General features: G+C 43.3%; 1 protein-coding gene across 2 annotated transcripts in view; it reads left to right on the forward strand.

Moving 5' to 3' along the window:
- The first annotated feature begins 13,462 nt into the window (after positions 1 to 13,462).
- ZNF398 (zinc finger protein 398) overlaps positions 13,463 to 20,097 on the forward strand; it is a 34,307-nt gene continuing 27,672 nt past the window's right edge. For both annotated transcript variants that reach the window (XR_003795359.1, XM_029234506.1), the window contains exons 1-2: positions 13,463 to 13,747; positions 16,943 to 17,338. Coding sequence is in view for 1 of the 2 variants with exons in the window: in XM_029234506.1 (XP_029090339.1) it covers positions 13,724 to 13,747; positions 16,943 to 17,338 (420 nt within the window). In the remaining variant the exon portion in view is untranslated. The remainder of the gene's footprint in view (positions 13,748 to 16,942; positions 17,339 to 20,097) is intronic.

The following is a 20,097-nucleotide window of genomic DNA, read 5'->3' on the forward strand; positions in this document are numbered from 1 at the left end:
ATTACACAAGGAAGCCACGTATGGTGGAAAGAGCTTGAGTTTAATGTGAGAAAGACCTGGCTTTGGATATAGGCTATACCGTCCGCCATCTTTGTGACACCAAGCAAGTCACTTGACACTTGGAACCTTAGTTTCCATATCTGAAGGGTCGCTGTAATAACTAAGTGGGAAGCAACTTAAATGTTCATTGACAAGGAATGAATAAAGAAAATGTGGTACATACATAAAATCGAATATTACTCAGCCATAAAAAAGAATGAAATAATGCCGTTTGCAGCAACATGGATGGACCTCAAGATTACCATACTACGTAAAGTAAGTCAGAGAAAGACAAATATCATATGATATCACTCATATGTGGAATCTAATTTTAAAAATGATATAAATGAACTTATTTACAAAACAGAAACAGACTCACAGATTTCAAAAACAAACTTATGGTTACCAAAGGGGAAATGTTGGTGGGGGAGGGGTGGATAGGAATAAATTATGAGTTTGGGATTAACATACACACACTACTATATATAAAATAGGTAACCAACAAGGAAGTACTGTATAGCACAGGGAATTTTACTCAATATTCTGTAATAACTTATATGGGAAAAGAATCTGAAAAAGAATGAATATATGTATATGTATAACTGAATCACTTTGCTGTACACCTGAAACTAACACAACATTGTAAATCAACTATACTTCAATAAAATTAAAAATAAAATATATGTAAGCAAAAAATAAAAATAAAAACTAAGTGAGAGAACATAGATAAGGCAGTTTTATCATAGTACCTGGCATTCATTCCTCCTGGCCTCGCCGCTCTCCCACCTCCCTCAGCCTCAGATTGTCTGGTATGCAGAGAGGCACATCCTTCACCCTACCTGGAAGTCTCCTTGGCTTTCTTCTCTCGAGTCTTATTTTCTCTCCTAGCCTGAATCTCCCAGTCCTGTGTTATTTCCCTGCTAAGAATTCAGCATAAAAGCCAGCATATTAGGCAAAAATCAGATATAGTCAAAGTTACCCCAAACGTCTTCCAATTTGCTCCTAATTGTTGTACACATGGTTTCATACAACTCTGTACAGCAGTTCTTTTTTTTTTTTTTTTGCGGTACGCGGGCCTCTCACTGTTGTGGCCTCTCCCGTTGTGGAGCACAGGCTCCGGACACGCAGGCTCAGCGGCCACGGCTCATGGGCCCAGCAGCTCCGCAGCATGTGGGATCCTCCCGGACCGGGGCGCGAACCCGTGTTCACTGCATTGGCAGGCGGACTCTCAACCACTGCGCCGCCAAGGAAGCCCATATACAGCAGTTCTTATACACACAAATGTTTCAGAACCAGTAACTTAGACCAGAAGCAGGAAGAAAATGAAAGTCCAGTTATAGATGTCTGAACATTCAAACCATCCTGCCTCTGAGATAATCATCGAATCTCTGGAGGTGGAGAAGCAACGAGTGGGGAAATGGAAAGTGTTGCTGCATGACTGTTGGGACTCCTCTAGTCCTCTTTAATATTAAACCTCTATAAGCTTTCCACAGTCAGTAGACTTGAGTGCCGTCATTCCACTAAGCACATACTGGAGGCACACAAGATGTGAAGTATCTGCCACATGGGGGCGCTATGAGAACTAAAAGCTACAATGTGCTTATTCCAGCAGCGCTTGGTGTATAGTAAGCACTCAACATAAGTCAGCTGTTGTTATTACCTTCTTTAAAAGGAGCAGGTAAAAGATCTAAAAATCCCAGAACCAGATGGAAAACTGCCTTTCTCATTTCACTGAGAAGCATCATATACACTTAAATGAAAATATATGAACCAGTTCTTTTAAAATATCTGGTTAGAGAAACCCAAGATTCTGAAAAATTACACACACACACACACACACACACACACACGGAGGAAGAACCTTACCTATAATATTGTTTTATTTTTACTTTTTTCTTTTCTGGGGCTAAGCCAGGATCTGTTTAAATTACTGGGATTCACTGTTCACTGTTCTTTTTCTGGTACGGTGCTGGAAATGAGGAGGAAGGTGCCTGTCAACCCCTAAAGAGAAACCATATCCTAACCTGCAGCTTAGATTGTAAAGTTGCATTTGTCAAGTTTGAACTCTGATTTGAATCACTATTTACAAGCAAACTCTGATGTTTCCTCCTTAATAAGCAGGAGAAAAAAATCTTGTTTTTTAAGCAGGAATGAATGGGGGAGGCTGTATTGAATCTAGGAATTCCGGGAGAATGTGGCAGTCTGGTCCCCAGCTGCATATTAACAGATGCCTGGCATAGAATTTTGTTTAGGAATCATATTAGCCACTCCCACCTGCTGTATGGGGCAAAATGCATCATCTAACAGATTACTCTTTCCCTTCTTTTTTTTTTAATTTACTTATTTTATTTTATTTATTTTATTTTTGGCTGCATTGGGTCTTCGTTGCTGCACGTGGGCTTTTTTCTGGTTGCAGCGAGCAGGGGCTACTGTTCTTTGCGGTGCGCAGGCTTCTCATTGCATTGGCTTCTCTTGTTGCGGAGCGTGGGCTTTAGGGGTACAGGCTCCAGTAGTTGTAGCACGCGGGCTCAGTAGTTGTGGTTCACAGGCTCTAGAGCACAAGCTCAGTAGTTGTGGTGCATGGGCTTAGTTGCCTCATGGCATGTGGGATCTTCCCGGACCAGGGCTCGAACCCATGTGCCCTGCATTGGCAGGTGGATTCTTAACCACTGTGCCACCAGGGAAGTCCACCCTTTCCATTCTAAAGATCTGGCCCTCCTAGTCTTACATTAAGGAAACGTTTCCATGAGCTGTAGTGAACTGAGGAAAAAATATGTGTTCGAGGCTCTCTACCCCCGTAACAGCTGGAGAAAGTGTAACAATGACACAGATGGGGAGTTCCTGAAATAAATCCCCAGGAGGCATCTATAAATTTATAAAATGTGGATTCAGGGGAACTAGCCATGGGGAAGGCTTGGGACCCTGTTGCTTACTCATTGTCTTGTCAAAATTAAATGTTCTGTGGTTGCAGTTATACTGTGTTTTGGTGATGGTGACCATTTCTGTCTCTTCGGGAATGAAACCTGGAGAAACCCAGTGTCATAGTCTCACTTTGGAAATGATAGAGCGAGCTCCCCTGGGACTTGCAGCACCCCAGACATACGTTAAGAGTTTCCTCTGATGCATCTCAAAGTAGTCTCTGCAGTGTCCACGCTGAGGAATCCCACAAGTGTGCCAAGTTAGTAAGTGCTTTGTGCTGTGAAAGTGTCAACCTGCTGTATAGCACAGGGAACGCTACTTCACTTCGCTGTACAGTAGAAACTAACACAACATTGTAAAACAACTATACCCCAACTAAAAAAAAAGAGAGAGATCAATGTAGATGTCCTTCTCCGTAGGGACAGGAATTTGTTTTGTTCCCTGCTCTATTGCCAGGGTACAAAATCTGATACAGAGTAGGTAAACACATCTTTGTTGTATGAAAGAATATTAAAATCAAAATATGTTGCCACTTTAAGCAAGACTAGAAAGAATAAGTAAAGCTCTTCTCTTTAAATGACTTGGGATCTGGATCACTTTCCGTAATGAGTTTTACCAAAAGCTTTAATCTGGGAGCATTACAATTGTCTGCAAATTTGCTTGGGAACAATATAAGAAGGAAAGTTTTTTGAGTGTCAGAAAACTCTGTATATCCCACACAATCAAAAGTATAATATTTTATCATAAAAAAGAAGGTCTCTGTAAATAAATGCAAAAGTATAAAGAAAATAAAGTCATACCGCCTACGTAAAAAAAAAAAGTGTCAATGAACCAGAAGTCCCCCAGAGATGAGAGCAAAATGCACCGAAAGTGAGGCTGAAGTTGTGAGTTATTATTACTTTTTTAAAAATATTTATTTATTTATTTAGGCTGCTGCAGGTCTTAGTTGCAGCATGTGGACTCTTAGTTGTGGTATGCATGTGGGATCTAGTTCCCTGACCAGGGATTGAACCCTGGCCCCCTGTACTGGGGGCGCAGAGTCTTACCCACTGGACCACCAGGGAAGTCCCTGAGTTATTGTTTCCTTCATGAAGACTTCTTCCAAAAATGTGAGGGATTAAAAAAAAAAGAAAGAAAGAAAAAACTCAAGAGGGGGGAGGGCCTTCCTAAGCAAGGTACCAAACCCCAAAATCATAAAAGACTGAAAATGTTAATTACATAAAACTAAAAAATTTCTGTTTTGCAAGATGCCAAATGGCAGATGTCAAACTAGGGAAAGTATATATAACACATAAAAAATTGCTGTGTTATATAAAGAGTTTGTGCAACTCAACAAGAAAACATCAACAACTCAACAGAAAAATATTTTAAATGTGAACAGTTCACAGAAAAGGAAATTCCCAAGGCTTTTAAGCTTAAGATGTTCAACTTTACTCATAATAAGAGAAATACAAAGTTAAATTAAATGAGATTCCACTTTTTACTTAGGTTGGCAAAGATCAAAAAAGTTCATAATACATTGGGTTACAAATATGGAAGAAAAAAGCACTCTCATACATCTTGGTGAGAATTTGTGAACATGACCTCTATGAAGGACAATTTATTGATAGACGTCAACATTTTATCTTATTTTCTAATTATTTTTGGCTGCACCGCACAGCATTTGGGCTCTTAGTTCCCCAACCAGGGATCGAACCAGCACCCCTTGCGTTGGAAGTGCAGAGTCTTAACCACTGGACCACAGGGAAGTCCCTACTTCAACATTTTAAATGTACACACCTTTTAACCCAGCAATTCCACTTCTAGGAATTTTTCCAACAGATGGTTTTGTACCTATGCACAGAGAATTATGTTCCAGGATATCTGTTACTATATTGCTTATAAAAGCAATATTATCTATTTAGACTAGAAATAATCTAAGTGTGTCTCAATAGGGGATTGGTGTCAAGTAAGGAACTACACAGGGTTTTACCCTATTTGCAAGTTCCCAAGTTAGCCTGCCATAGTTTCCATGGATGCTGGACAAGACAGGAAATTCCTGGGTCAGAGACAAAGGACTCTGTTACTCACAGAGCAGGGGGCAGTGTGAGCTTCGTGTTCCGGTCAATTCATTCCTGGGGGTGACACAATATGGCCCAGGTGGCTAAGGCACACACAATGGACCTGTGCCAAGGAACAGCGAGCCTAGGAGCCCCCAGCTGGGGCTGCCAGATTTAGCAAGTAGAAACACAAATGTCCAGTTAAATTTGAGTTTCAAATAAACAAAAAATAATTTTTTTAAAATTTATTTTTGGCTGTGTTGGGTCTTTGTTGCTGCATGCGGGCTTTCTCTAGTTGCAGCGAGCAGGGGCTACTCTTCATTGCAGTGCGTGGGCTTCTCATTGCAGGGGCTTCGCTTGTTGCAGAGCACAGTCTCTAGGCACGCGGGCTCAGTAGTTGTGGCTCATGGGCTCTAGAGCTCCGGCTTTGTAGTGGTGGCACATGGGCTTAGTTGCTCCGTGGCATGTGGGATCTTCCCGGACCAGGGCTCGAACCAGTGTCCCCTGCATTGGCAGGCGGATTCTTAACCACTGCGCCACCAGGGAAGTCCCCCCAAATAATTTTTAATATAAATGTTTCACAGGGCACATTGACACTAAAAATTACGTGTGGTTTATTTGAAATTCAAATTTAATTGGGCCTCTTATATTTAATCTAGCAATCCTATGTTAATCTTGTAAGGGGGATGTTAGTTGACTTGTCCAACCTCTGACCTGGAGGAAGACAATATCTTTACTATCTTTGTCAAGAAAAAAATCTGCCTTCTCCCCCAGGGGGAGACATGGTCTCTGTCCTCCCAGGTTGTTTGCATACACATTCCCTTGAATGAAACAGTTTTATCCAGTCCAGGATAAAAACTGTTACAAGACATGTAGAAACACCATGGAGAATTGCCCACCAAAAATTCACATAAACTATGGAGTAAAAAACATGTATGTCATATGGTTGATGTAGGGATTAAACCTGATGGTTGTGTAAACAAATAATAATCACTAGTTCATTTTCAGTTTCCTTACCTAATTGCTGTTTTAAATTTTTTGCAAGCTTCTTTTATGATTTCATTTAGCTTGCCAACCTAACTTTCTGCATCTGCGCTCTGCTCCCCACTTTACCACATTTTAAGATCCAACAGCACTGCCCCTCATGTACTTTTCTGAATATCCCATGCTGAGCACACCTCTGGGACTTTGCATGGCTCTTCACTCTGATTGGAACGACCATCTCCCATTCCCAGGACAGCTGATAACTTCTATTTTCCTTCAAGACTCAGCTATGTCAACTTCTCCAGGAAACCTTCCCTGAAACTCCCAGGACACAGAAAAAGTTTCTTTCCTATATGCTACTTACTATAGCTGCTTTTATTTCATGTTTATATCTGTTGTGGGTTGGACTATATCCCCCCCCCCCACAAAAGACATGTTGAAGTCCTAACCCCTGGTATCTGTGAATGTGACCTTATTTGGAAATAGGTTCTTTGCAGATGTGATTAAGATGTTAGTTAAGATGAGGTCGTATGGGAGCTTCCCGGGCTTCCCTGGTGGCGCAGTGGTTGGGAGTCTGCCTGCCGATGCAGGGGACGCAGGTTCGTGCCCTAGTCCGGGAAGATCCCACATGCCGCGGAGCGGCTGGGCCCGTGAGCCATAGCCCCTGAGCCTGCGCGTCCGGAGCCTGTGCTCCGCAACGGGAGGGGCCACAACAGTGAGAGTCCCGCTTACCGCAAAAAAACCCAAAAAACAAACAAAAAGATGAGGTCATATGGGAGTAGGGTGGGCCCTTAATCCAATATGACTGGTGTCCGTATAAGAAGAGGAGAAGAGAAGAAGAAACACAGAGGCACAGGGAAGACACTATGAGTTGATGGGGGCAGAGATTGGAGTGATAGTGATGCCTCTACAAGTCAGGGAACACAAGGATTGCCAGCAAATCCCAGAAGCTAGGTAGAAGCAAGGAACGACTCTCCCTAGAGCCTCAGAGGGAACATGGACCTGCCAACACCTTGATTTCAGAATTATAGCCTCCAGAACTGTGGGAAACTAAATTTCTGTTGTTTTAAGCCACCCAGCTTGTGGTACTTTGTTATGGCAGTCCTAGGAAATGAATACGAGGTCACATAATTACACAATATGCATTGAGTTGAAATTATTTGCTTTCTTGCCACCTCCCGCTGCTAAGTAAAGCTACAGCCCCACGAGGAAAGTTTACTTTATTCCACTCTTTATCCCCTGTAAAATATCTGGCACATGGAGGCACTCATAAATGATTGTAAAACGTGAAAGAAACGTTATAGTGTCAATGATCATTGTTGACTTTTCCAAAACCCAAAAGTTCTTAATCAGTTTACACTTGGCAGTGAAAAGACAATTTTGCATATCATTGAATGTTTCAAATTGTAATGTCTTCTCAGTGAAAAATCTATAACCATCCTCAGCCATCTCTGATTGGTGGGCTCTCTCTTCTTACCTCATTCAGGTAAAAATTTCACATTAATATTTGGTTTAAAGGCAATATGGGGAGTTCCCTGGTGGTCCAGTGGCTAAGACTCCACGCTCCCAACGCAGGGGGCCTGGGTTCGATCCCTGGTCAGGGAACTAGATCCCACATGCCGCAACTAACACCCTGCGCAGCCAAATAAACAAATAAGTAAATATTAAAAAAAAAATACGCGGGGAAGTAGTGCAGTAGAATAGTCAAGAACTTGGGCCGTGGATAAACAACAAGGCCCTACTGTATAGTACAGGGAACTGTATTCACTATACTTTTATAAACCATAATGGAAAAGAATATATAGATGTATAGCTGAGTCACTTTGCTGTACAGCAGACATTAAACACAACATTGTAAATCAACGATATTTCAATAAAATTAAAAGAAAAAAACAACTTGGACTGGGAAGTCAAAAGAACTTGTATTTGAATCCCTACTTGTCCACTTCTTAGTCCTGTGATCTTGGGCAAATTATTTGACTTTTAAGGCATGTTATTTCTATTATAGAATAGTTGAGAAGATTAGATTATATAATACATGTAAAGAGCATAGCATGGCCCCTGACATTTGGTACTCAATAAATGTTAGTTGTTATTGCTATAAAGAGATCATGAAAGGGAAAGACTTTAATATAATTTTTCCCACAACTAGAAGAAAATGTAAAACTATTTTTGTAGTTTTGTAGTAACATGGCAAAACACAAATTTAGAAGGCATAAAGGGAAACACACTGACAGATTTGACTACATAAAAATAAACTTGGGGAATTTCCTGGTGGTCCAGTGGTTAGGACTCCATGCTGTCACTGCCGAGGGGCCAGGTTCAACCCCTGGTCAGGGAATTAAGATCCCACAAGCTGTGTGGCGTGGCCAAAAAATAAAATAAAAAATTTAAAATAATAAATAAATAAAAGCTAAACTTTGGAACATTAAAAGACACAACAACAGCAACAAAAACAAAAGTGAGAGTTATGTATTGCTGGTGGGAATGTAAATTGGCATAACTTCTCTGGATAGCCACATATCTCAAGAGTCTAAAATAATCATGCCCTTGCCCAGTAATCTCTCACTCCTGGCAACTGCATCTAAGAAAACAATCAAAAAAGCTTATAAAAATTATGGATAAGCAGAATCATCTTAAATTTATGTTGTGGTAAAAATTAGAACCTACATGTATAAATAAATTATTAAACACCTGTACAGTGAAGTAATATGTGAACATTTCATTTATGTTTTAGAAGTATATTTAATGCTAGGGAAGATATTCAAGTGTATTAAGTAATAAAGGCAGCTTGCAAAACAGTACTTACGGTTCCAACTATGTTAAACAAACAAACAAATATACATAGAAGAAAGAGGCCTGGAAGGATAGACACCAAAATGCTGAGTGATTATCTCTGAATAGTGCAGTTATAGGTGGCTTTTGTCTTCTTTATAATCGCTGTATACTTCAACTATTCTGCAAAGCACAGAAAAAGAATAATAAACGTGAATGGAGAAAGACAAAAAGAAAAAGTAAAGGCGTCAGCCTCAGAATTCTGGTGGCCACTGGTAGTAAAAATAGAAAATATTTTCAACCTATTTACATCATATAAATATAAAAATATTTAAATAAAAAATAACATCCATACTTCCAACCGAGATGGATAATAGACTTGGAAATTTCCATCTACAATCACAGTAATCTGGTCACTGCACAACTGCCAGGCCTTTCACATACGCCCGGATGAGAACTACATGCACATGTTCTGGGGGTGCACTATTTTCTATTTGGCTTCAAGTTCAGTGTTTGGCCAAATTCTGCTGTTCAGCTGTGGTGTTCAGCCTTGGCCACTGCAAAGTGGAATAGTTGAATGCTTACTCAATGCCATTTCTGGCATCCTTAAACTTGTACATGAGTAAGACTGTGCTGTTGGGTAGATTTCCATCATATCCCATCAGTGCATCAATCTTCAGTAACGTAAACATGGCATGTCATGGACCTAGAGACTGTCCTACAGAGTGAAGTAAGTCAGAAGGAGAAAAACAAATATTGTATACTATCGCTTATATGTGGAATCTAGAAAAATGGTACACATGAACTTATTTGCAAAGCAGAAATAGAGTCACAGATGTAGAGAAAAAAACTCACAGTTACCAAGGGGGGAAGGGGGGGATGGGACCAACTGAGAGATTGGGATTGACATATATACACTACTATGTATAAAATAGATAACTAATGAGAACCTACTGTATAACACAGGGAACTCTACTCACTGCTCTGTGGTGACCTAAATGGGAAGGAAACCTAAAAACAGTGGATATATGTATAGGTATAACTGATTCACTTTGCTGTACAGCAGAAACTAATACAACATTGTAAAGCAACTGTACTACAATAAAACGTAATTTAAAAAGAACATGGCATATCAGTCATTGTTAGTATATGAATATCTGCTCTCAAGTTTAAATATTTGAAATTCCAGATGTAACTAGAAGTGCAAAATCCGATGATGTGCTTTATATGTGGAAATGCTAACAATTGAGGTATATATGAATGTATTTTTAATATTGCAAAAGTAAAATGCTACAATAATTATTGAGGATTATGAAAGGTGCTGATTTTATGTAATAAATGAGAACTTTCAGATAGTAAATATTAACAGTTAATGTGAATATTGAGAGAATGTCATCCAGATAACTTAAAAAAAACAATATATCCTTTTTGAACCTACAGATGTTCATAAAAATATAAATATGACCACAGGGCAAAACTAACAAAGATTAGATTGTATCACAATTCTAATTACTGTAGAATTATTTGGTGCAATTGCATTCATAACACTAAGTAATCTTTAGAAACTAATGTTTAATTAAATTCCATTTGGTCTGTTAATCCCAAAAAAGAAAAAGCCCTATTTGGTAATTTTTCACATATTAGGAGGGTAAAATTAAATGCAGAATGTCAACATGGCTACCTCAAAGTTTCACAAGGACAAAAAAAGTCATGTACAAGACATATATGATGAATCATCTTTGATTGAGACATGATTAAAAATAGACAGGGAGCCTGGAAAAAAAGGAGAAAGGAGATAAAATGAGACACCCAAAATACATTTCTTCTCTCTAAACAATGGACTTTACAAGAATGCTTTTAATTAGACAATGCCTTGTGGTTTGGGATCTGTGAAGGGTAATATTTTTTAAAGCTTGTAGAAATAATTACTGTAGACTGATAACCATTTTAAGCTGTTGAAGAGAAAGGATTTTTTTAGATTTGCCCAAGCTATGAATTCTAAATATTGATTTATTTTAGAAAACATTCCTAAAAACTTTTTCCTGATTTATATTTTGTTGTACACAAAAAGGTTATTGAAATTATGAAATATGCTACCACAGTACGTATATGGTATATGTGACATTTGGACATGAAGAATCAACCTTAATTTTTTTAGGTTTGACAACATAGAGGATTAATGATTAATTCAACTATGTTTCCTCTTTCCTTACTTGATGAACGATTCCCGGGTCTCACACACGTAGTGGATTTGACTTTGAGAAACATTTATGGAATGTAAAATCTGTAAAGAGAAATGCACAAAATTATTGACTACAGAACAAATATGGTAAAGGCTATGGGTACAAGCATATAATTTGTTTACTCCCTTCAGTTCTATATTCAGAAAATGGTTATAGCTTTAAAAGATGTAATAGAAAATGAGTGGCTTCAAGCAGAAAGATTGTAGACTACTTCCACAATTTTTCTTCAACCAATAACAAATTTTGTTAAACAAGAACCTTTGAAATTGTCTTGTCGTGTACATATGCAAAATATTTAAACAAGATAGAACAACAGCTATTACATCCGTCAAAGGCTTCTAGAATAAAGAAGGCCTTAATTCTGTATTTTCCAGAGAACGTTACCAACGTAGCAAGACTTACTAATAACCAATGGTGATTTGCATGGAAATCAGTTTGTTTGCTGGAACTTGCTGAATAAATTGATGTGCCTTAAGAATGCAAGTATTTCCTACATCATTGCTGCTGAAAAAAGATTTCCTTTTGATTCTAGTCTAAGGAAGATGCTGAAATTGACGTGCATACAAGGAAAGCCAAGATGCAGATGGAAACTCCAATTATTTTCTTAACTTGAAAACCAGTTAAATTGCTCCATTGTCCCATTTCTAGATCCAAAGTTTAAGAAAAAATTTTTCTCCAGTGAGTATGTATAGTGGCAAGAACAGGCTAAAATACTAGAAATTAGAAATTAGGGACTTCCCTGGTGGCGCAGTGGTTAAGAATCCGCCTGCCAATGCAGGCGACACGGGTTCGTGCTCTGGTCTGGGAAGATCCCACATGCCACGGAGCAACTAAGCCTGTGCACCACAGTTAATGGAGCCCCGTGCTCCGCAACAAGAGAAGCCACCACAATGAGAAGCCCACGTACTGCAGGGAAGAGTAGCCCCCTCTCGCAGCAACTAGAGAAAGCCCATGCACAGCAACGAAGACCCAATGCAGCCAAAAATTAAAAATAAAATAAAGTAAAAAGATATTAAAAAAAGGAATTAGAAATTAAAAATATGAGGATGGCCATCTTAAATCTGCTTCTGAAAATATGTATTTTCTTGAAACAGTGCACAAAACTTCAGTCAGCAAAATTGCTTCGATGAAATGCTATCACCATCCCCCCAAATTTTCAAGGCTAAGAATTAAAAAAGAGAAAATCTTTACCTTAATAAGCTCCTATTAGAAGAAAGAATATTTAATGGTAATGTTACCATATTATACTGGCAGAACTAGACCTATGCCCCAAGAAGCTCAGTTGAAAGTATCTTATTTAGTAATACAATTGTTTCTATTTAATGGTCATAGGAGTGTCCAGCAGTTGCTGTTCTTGCCTTGTAAGTTCAAACTTTAAATTTTTTAAAGTTTTAATTACTACATTTTTAATAATAAAATTACAAAAATGAATTTCCTTTCCAAGAAAATTCAGATTTCCCCCCTCTCTTCTAGAAGTTCATTCGATTATGGTGATATTCTGATTCAGAGAATAGCAATTTTTTGAACAACTTTATTGGAGTATAATTGCTTTACAATGACAATTTTTTACCATCATTCACCATTTGACCAAAATATATATTAATTTGAGGTAGACCTCAAATTACATACTGCAGGTGTAGCTACAGTCTAAAAATAGCTTAGTAGGCTCAAGAGCAGGCCCAACAGGACGGTTCTCATACTTTTGTGATTTATAGCTTCTTTAACTGTTATGGGCATTGACGATTCAGGTTTGGGAGGACTTTGGGTCACGTTCAGCCTGTTTGAAAGGAGGGCCTTGCTGGAAACTCAGGGTTATGTGGTTGTCTTACTGTAACATACGCTCTGTCAGCCTTAGATACACAACCTCCGTAGATAGCACTTGGTTCTTTGCTGTCCGTTAGCACAGACCCAGCAAACCCCAGCTTCAATAATCCGAGATATAAGGACGACTGTAGTTTTGGTCCTAACACCGGCCACGTGGGATGTGAGCCGCTTCCCCTTGGGAGCCACATTTGCAATTTCTGCAAGTGACGAACGTCGTCTTCATCACATATCTGTGCCTCATGGTCTCTGATTCTAACCCACTGTCACCCTACGCCCTGTCCGGCACCTGGACCTCGCACTCCGCCCATTTCCACCTTCCTGCATCGGGCCGCCCTCCCCCTGGCGCCTCCCTTCAGACGGGGCCTGCTGATTGGGCCTCCAGAAAGAAAAACACTTCCCAGAATGAGCCCTGGTTTGTGGCTGGGCCCTAAGCACCAATCTGTTGAGCACTCTCGGGGTTTGTGAGAAAACAAGACCCACTTAGTTCCGTAGAACAAACCGTTCGCGAGCGGAGCCGAGCGAAGCCCGACCAGCCGGTGGGGCGCTAGTGGCCGCCGGGGCCGGCAGGGGGCGCGCTGCCGCGGCGGGCAGGCGGCGCGTCTAGGCCCGAGCGGTCCCTGGGGTGCGCTCGGTGCCCACAAAGCGCCAGCTGAGGGGCCGCTGCGGGCTGAGCGCGGCTGAGCCTGCCCGCCACCCGAGCTCCACCGGCCGGCCGCCCCGCGCCTCTGCCGCGTCCCCGCGCCCCGAGCAGCCGGGCCCGACGGCAGTGCGAGAGCCGGGTCGGGAAGGAAGGGCCGGGCGGGTGCCGCCTACGGAGAGGCCAGGGGTCGGCCTGCGTGGGGCAGCGCGGAGGCGGCGGCAGCGGCGGCGACTCCGGCCCGGGCCGGACAGCGCAGGACCATGGCCGAGGCAGCCCCGGCTCCGGTAAGGGCGGCCTGCGCGCCGAGCTCAGTGAGCCCGGGAGGGTCGGGGCGCCTCGGGCTCTGCGGTCGGACCCGAGGGAAGGGAGGAGGGCGGGGAGCCCGGCCTGTCAGGCTCGGGGGCCCCGGAGCGGGGCGCAGCCCGGACGGCCGAGCACAGACACTCACCGGGGTCCCGCCGGCAGGGGAGGGGCCTGGGGGGGACCCCGACGCCGAGCGCGGGTCTGGGACAGCTCGCCCTCCCCCATCGTTGGGTCCCTGCGCCTGGGTGTGAGGCCCCGGCTCGCCCATCCCGTTTGGAGGTTTCCAGCGGAGAGAGCCTCTTACACCAATGGAAGAGGAATGAGTGAAGCGATCCTCGCCTGGTGCCAGCCCCGCTCCTGCCTGCCGGACGCGGGGCAGTGGAGTTGGCTTGGTTTGGGGTTTTCATCTGCCATTCTCCAGCCCTGGGAGCCGACCCCACAGTCACCCTCGCTGCCGCCTCCGTGAGCCTCGCGCAGCCACAGATGCCGTGGTGACGGCAACACTTAGGTGTGTTGAAGGACCGCCGGAGGACAGGGATCCCCAGTGCCCAGCCCGTGACGATGCCGGACACGCAGGAGGCCCTCCGTCGGGATTGCAGAGTGAACTAGCGGTGCAGGTTCGGAGGGCGGGATTACCTTCTGCGTGTTTTATTCGTTACGCAGATGTTCACTGCAGGCCTGCCGCGTGCCAAGCCCGCTCCGTCAGTTGCTAAGCCTGCAGAGCTGACCAAGACAGTCGCTGCACACAAGAGCCGTGCAGAACCAGCAGGGACTAGTCAAGTAACAGGACCGGAAACGATGCCTTGGATTTGCCAGCTAAGAAGCCTCTGCTCACCCCAAAGAGAGTCATTGTAGTGGATCAGGAGCCAGACTGGCCTACAGAGTAGTGACCCGAAAGTGAGAGGGGGGAAGAAGAGGAGGAAAAAGGGAGCAGCAGCAGTGGGGGTGGGGGATCGAGCAGAGGGAATGTCATCTGTGCCCTCAGACCTATTTTTCCCTTTTGGATCTTGCTTTTCAATATGGTAGAGATGATCATGTGTCTATATGCCGGCCCTGTCCAATAGAAACATAATAGAAGCCACGTATATAACCTTAAACTTTCTAGCAGTCACATTTTATTTTTATTTATTTATTTGTTTGTTTATTTATTTATTTATTTATTTATTTATTTATGCCCAGTGGCCTGCTGAGCCCTCGGCAGTGAAAGGGGGGAGTCCTAACCACTGGATGCTGGGGAATTCCCAGTAGTCACATTTTAGAAGTAAAGAGAAATAGATGAAATGAACTTTAATGATATGTTCTATTTAACCCAAGGCTTACAAAATATTTCAGTGTGTGATTAGTATTAAGAAATTATCGATGAAGTTTTACATTTTCTCCCCATACTCAGTCTTCAAAATCTGGTGTGTATTTTTTACTCACGGCACATCTCAATGGAAATAAATGCATCTCAACTGTTCAGTAGCCACGTGTGGCTACCATATTGAACGGTGCAGGTCTGTCCCATGGAGAAGACCCCGGAGAGATTGAAACATTGACCATAAACAAGAGAAAAGATTCGTGTACCTAAAAATGTGGAAGGAGGTGGCATTCAGAGCATTAAGTGGAGAGATTCGTTTTAAATAGGATGAACCTTTTTCCTGAGGGAAGGAAAGAAGAAAGCATGGACTAAGCAAGCTACTGATGAGTTTGAAGTGGGAAGGAGGGTGAAGAAAAAGAAGAGAAAGAGGAGAACGTTGAGAGAGTTGAGGTCTAATAATTCTAACCCTCTTCTCAAAGTAGGAGGCCGCGTCATCTCCTGAGAGTGAGGGGCCTGCAGCGGACAGGAGTCTTCCCGCTCAGCCTGCGCTCCCTGAAGCAGCAACAGCAACATCACCTTGTTTTCAATGCAGACTCCCAGTTTTCCTACTCGACCTACTGAAGCAGAGTCTTGCATTTTAGCAGGGCCTCCAGATGATGCTTAGGCTCATTGGTTTGAGAAGCGCTGTACTAAAAGCTGGAGAGGGCCAGGGGCTTGTGGTGGCCACGCTGTGGAATGGGAAGTGGAGTGTGGGGCACAGGGCAGTGCTGAGTCCCTGCTGAGCTTAGAGACCGTGGGTGTGTGGCGACACCAGTTTACCTGGTTGTGTGACTTCATTTCGTAGGGCTTACCAGCCTGCTTCCAGGAACAGAGAAAGAACAATTGAATTGATTCAAAGCCGGAGGTTAGCCGAGCAGGTGAGGCAGAAAGGCAGACGAGTGAAGGGGTTGAAGTTAGCTGAAATGATCACCTAAGGAAGAAAGCAAAGCCCGGAGCAGGCCGGTAAACCAGGAGCAAATGGAACAGTCAAGGGTTCAGTGGGATCGCAGAGCAGGTGAAAGGAGAAAAAGGTGGTGGGAGAGCTGCAGAGACCGGAGGTTACGGCCAAAGAGCCGGTTATCAAACTCGTAGAGTCAGAAGGCTTTGCAGAGGTCATCCTCATCCAACCTCCCGTTTCTTGTAGGAGTTTCATTTTCTATACACTCTTCGTTCCAAGGTATGTTCAGTGAGGAGGCAGCCTGTTATGTTCTTGGAAAGATCTAGTTCAAATAGGCCAGAGTTTATGTTCCTGAAAATTTCATGTTGGTTCTAGTTCTGCCCTCTGGAGTAACACAGTATAGGAGTAAACAAGTCTGTCCTGCCTTCTGTTTTATAACCCTCAAATATTTGAAAATAGCTGTCATGCTTTCTCCACACTCAACATTCTCAGCTTATTCAGCTGCTCCTGAATGATATGGTTGTGGCTTGTCAGCAGGGTGATGGATGGGGCCGGAGCCTAAGTCAATAAATAAGGGGTTTATCAGAAGGGCACCGAGCTCACTGAAACCTGGAAAGATCCTGATGCACTTAGAGCTTTTCCAGAGACACAGGATGCAGCAGCAACCTGGCCTCTGGGTGAGTGGCTCTGTGCCAGGCTGCTTCTTGATCCAGTTTCACCTGTTCACTGTCTTACCTACTCCATCCCTCAACCACCAAAGCAATTCTCTTGGCTTTTGATGTCAATGAGCTCCATAAAGATGAGGCTTATGCAGGCACTACTAATACTATATTTAGATTAATCTCCGCTGGCCACTCAAGCAGCGCTTATCTCATTTTAGTTCGGATTAGGGCTCCTTCTAACACTCAATGTCTCATCTCCTCTTTCCACTGCACACAGACTTCTGAATGGGACTCCGAATGCCTTACATCCCTGCAGGCGCTTCCTCTTCCCACACCCCCAGCAGCAAATGAAGCACACCTGCAGACTGCGGCCATCTCCTTGTGGACAGTAGTGGCGGCCGTGCAGGCTATCGAGAGAAAGGTGGAGGTCCACAGCCGGCGACTCCTGCACCTGGAAGGACGGACAGGGACAGCCGAAAAGAAGCTGGCCAGCTGCGAAAAGACAGTGGCTGATCTCGGGAACCAGCTGGAGGGCAAGTGGGCGGTGCTGGGGACCCTGCTGCAGGAGTACGGGCTGCTGCAGAGGCGGCTGGAGAACTTGGAGAACCTGCTGAGGAACAGGAACTTCTGGATCCTGCGGCTGCCCCCCGGTATTAAAGGAGATATCCCAAAGGTAATACCTCCACTTCTGCGTGCACAGTGCTACCACTAGACCTTAGACTATTAGCAAGGGGTAGTCTTGGTCAGTCAGTTTGGCTGAAGGAACCAAGAAGTTGTTTTGTGTTTTATCTATTTTGGAAGCATTCCACGTTCAATTTAGTGATCATGTGAAGTGTCAGACTTCAGATTGGAAAACTCTTCCCAATCCAAAGTTGGCTATCCGGCAGATGGATTTTTTTCTCTTTTGCCCATTACCCCACAAGTCACTTTCTTCTTTATTAACCTGTCTGCTACAGTCTTGGTTGGAAACAAAAGTAAATATTATTTAAATCAGTCAATTTGAATTTGTTGGCAATTCTGGTAAAAAAAAAAAAAGTTAGAGGAGGACAGAGGAAGGGATGTGGAGTTAAGTGGTTAATATAAGGTTTGGGGCTGTCTGTGGGTCTAGGATCCACATGGATCCTGTCCTTCCGCATCCTTTACAGAGTGCGCCACAGTGCTAGGGCCCGGCCTTTCTGAAGGGAATAGTCCCTAAAACAACAGGAAATAAACATCATTCTTGAGCTATGGAAGACAGCCTTGAGGCAGCTAGTTTCCAAACATGCCCGTTTATTTATTCATTCATTCATTCAACAGATACTTCTTGAACACTTAGTATTTGCTTGATATCTACTTCCTGAAGGCACAGCAGTGAACAATTCTTGTAAGCTCCCCTGGAGCTTAAATTTTAGGGGGAAAGATAATATAAACAAACAAAATAAATCCATTTAAGTACTTTGATAAAAATAAAAGTGCTATCTGGTGATTTATTTTTTAGATTGGATGTCACAGAAGGTCTCATAAAGTAGCTAATTTTTAGGCTGAGACTAAATGACAGGAAGGAACCTACTGGGAGAAGATCTGAGGAAGAGCTTCCCAGGTGTAAAGAACACCTGGTGCAATGTCCCAAAGGCACAAACAACCTTGAAACACTGAGGGGAAGGAAAAAGACCAGTTGGCTGGTGTGCAGTGAGTAAGTGGAGCACGGCTAGAGAAGCAGGGGGCAGCTCATTTAGGGCAGTGTTTTTCAGCCCTAGCTGTACAGGAATCACCTGGGGGGCTTTTAAAATTTTGATGGGCATCACATCTAGAGGTTCTGATGTAACAGGTTCAGGATGGGGCCTAATCATTAATCTTAAAACTCCATAGATAATTCTAATATGCAACTACGGTTGTGAACCACTGACATAGGGCATTGGAGACCGAGGTAAGGAATGTGGACTTTATCTTGGGTGTAATGGGAAGACTGGGGGATTTTTTAGATGAGGAGTTATATCTGGTCTGTATTTTGAAAGAATCTCTTTGGCCGCTCTGGGCCGAATGGGTCATGGGGGTAAGAACAGAAGCAGGAGAAAACAATAAGGCAGCTGTAATAGTAGGAGGGCCGAGAGTGGCTTGAGTGAGGGTGGCAGTAGTGGAGATGGAGACAAGTGGACAGATTCAGGCTGCTTTGGTGGTAAAATTGACGGTAGGACTTACTAATGGGAATTAGGGAATGAGGAATTAAGAACAAGAGCTGTAAATTAACTGTGATAATTTACTGAGCACTTACTGTTGTAAGTGCTTTAGTTACTTTAATAAGACTCCTAACTTGCCCAAGCTCATACAGTCAGTAAGTATAAATGCTGGAGTTGTACTGTGACTCAGTTGGCTCCAGAGCATATGCTCTTAACCACGGGCTCTTAGGCTTTTGACTTGAAGGACTGGATGGATGGTATTGGCACTTACAGAGGTGGGGATGCTTCAGGGTGGGAAGGAATTAGTTCTGCTTTGGCAGCATTGGTTTGAGATGGCTGGGATACGTTCAGGAGAGATGTTAAGTGATCTTCGAAGCCCAAAGGTGAGAAATATTTGGAAATCACTGACGTACAGATTGTATTGTTAAGTCATGAGGCCGGAGGTGATTACTTTGGGAGAGAATGTGGAGAAGCAGCAGAAAGAGTCAGAGGACCAAGTGCCATAAGTGGGAGTGGTAGCCAGTGAGTGTGTGGGTCACAGGGTCAAGGGACAGTGGTCGTGTGGGTTAACGTGTTACCGAACGGGCTAGAAGGATGAGGATGGTGAATACAACTTGGCAACACAGCCTCGCTGGGGACCTTGCAAGAGTTGTTTTAGTGCAGGGGCGGGGATAGAAGACTGGGTGGAGCAGGCTGAAGGGCGAACGGGAAGAGAGGCGATGGAGGCTCCTTTAAGGCTGGCGGGGGCGGGGAGCAGAGGTGAGCAGGTGGCGGAGGGCTCAGAGTCAGCTTCTTAGAACCTTCCCCACGGTGTGTTTTGTTTGTGTATCTGGAGCACCTCCAGAAGGGTTTTTGGGTAATTTAAACATAATATTTGCCATAAAGTTACTTACTGTCTTACCTGGATGAGTGGATAACATTTAAACTGCCCATCTTTTTTTTTTTTTTTTTTTTTTTTTTTTTGCGGTACGCGGCCCTCTCACTGTTGTGGCCTCTCCTGTTGCGGAGCACAGGCTCCGGACGCGCAGGCTCAGCGGCCATGGCTCACGGGCACAGCCGCTCCGCAGCATGTGGGATCTTCCCGGACCGGGGGTGTCCCCTGCATTTGCAGGCGGACTCTCAACCACTGCGCCACCAGGGAAGCCCTAAACTGTCTATCTTAAACTCCAAAGTCATATATAAAATAATGTGATTTCTCTCAAAGATTTCTTCATGAAATTGAAATATATCGAAGATTTACTAGATTGAAACATGGGCCACAGAGGTAGAAATTTTG

This window comes from Monodon monoceros, unplaced genomic scaffold (genome assembly GCF_005190385.1).
Source record: "Monodon monoceros isolate NGI ecotype Baffin Bay Population unplaced genomic scaffold, NGI_Narwhal_1 Super_Scaffold_2, whole genome shotgun sequence".
In the NCBI taxonomy this organism is placed as follows: Eukaryota; Metazoa; Chordata; class Mammalia; order Artiodactyla; family Monodontidae; genus Monodon; species Monodon monoceros.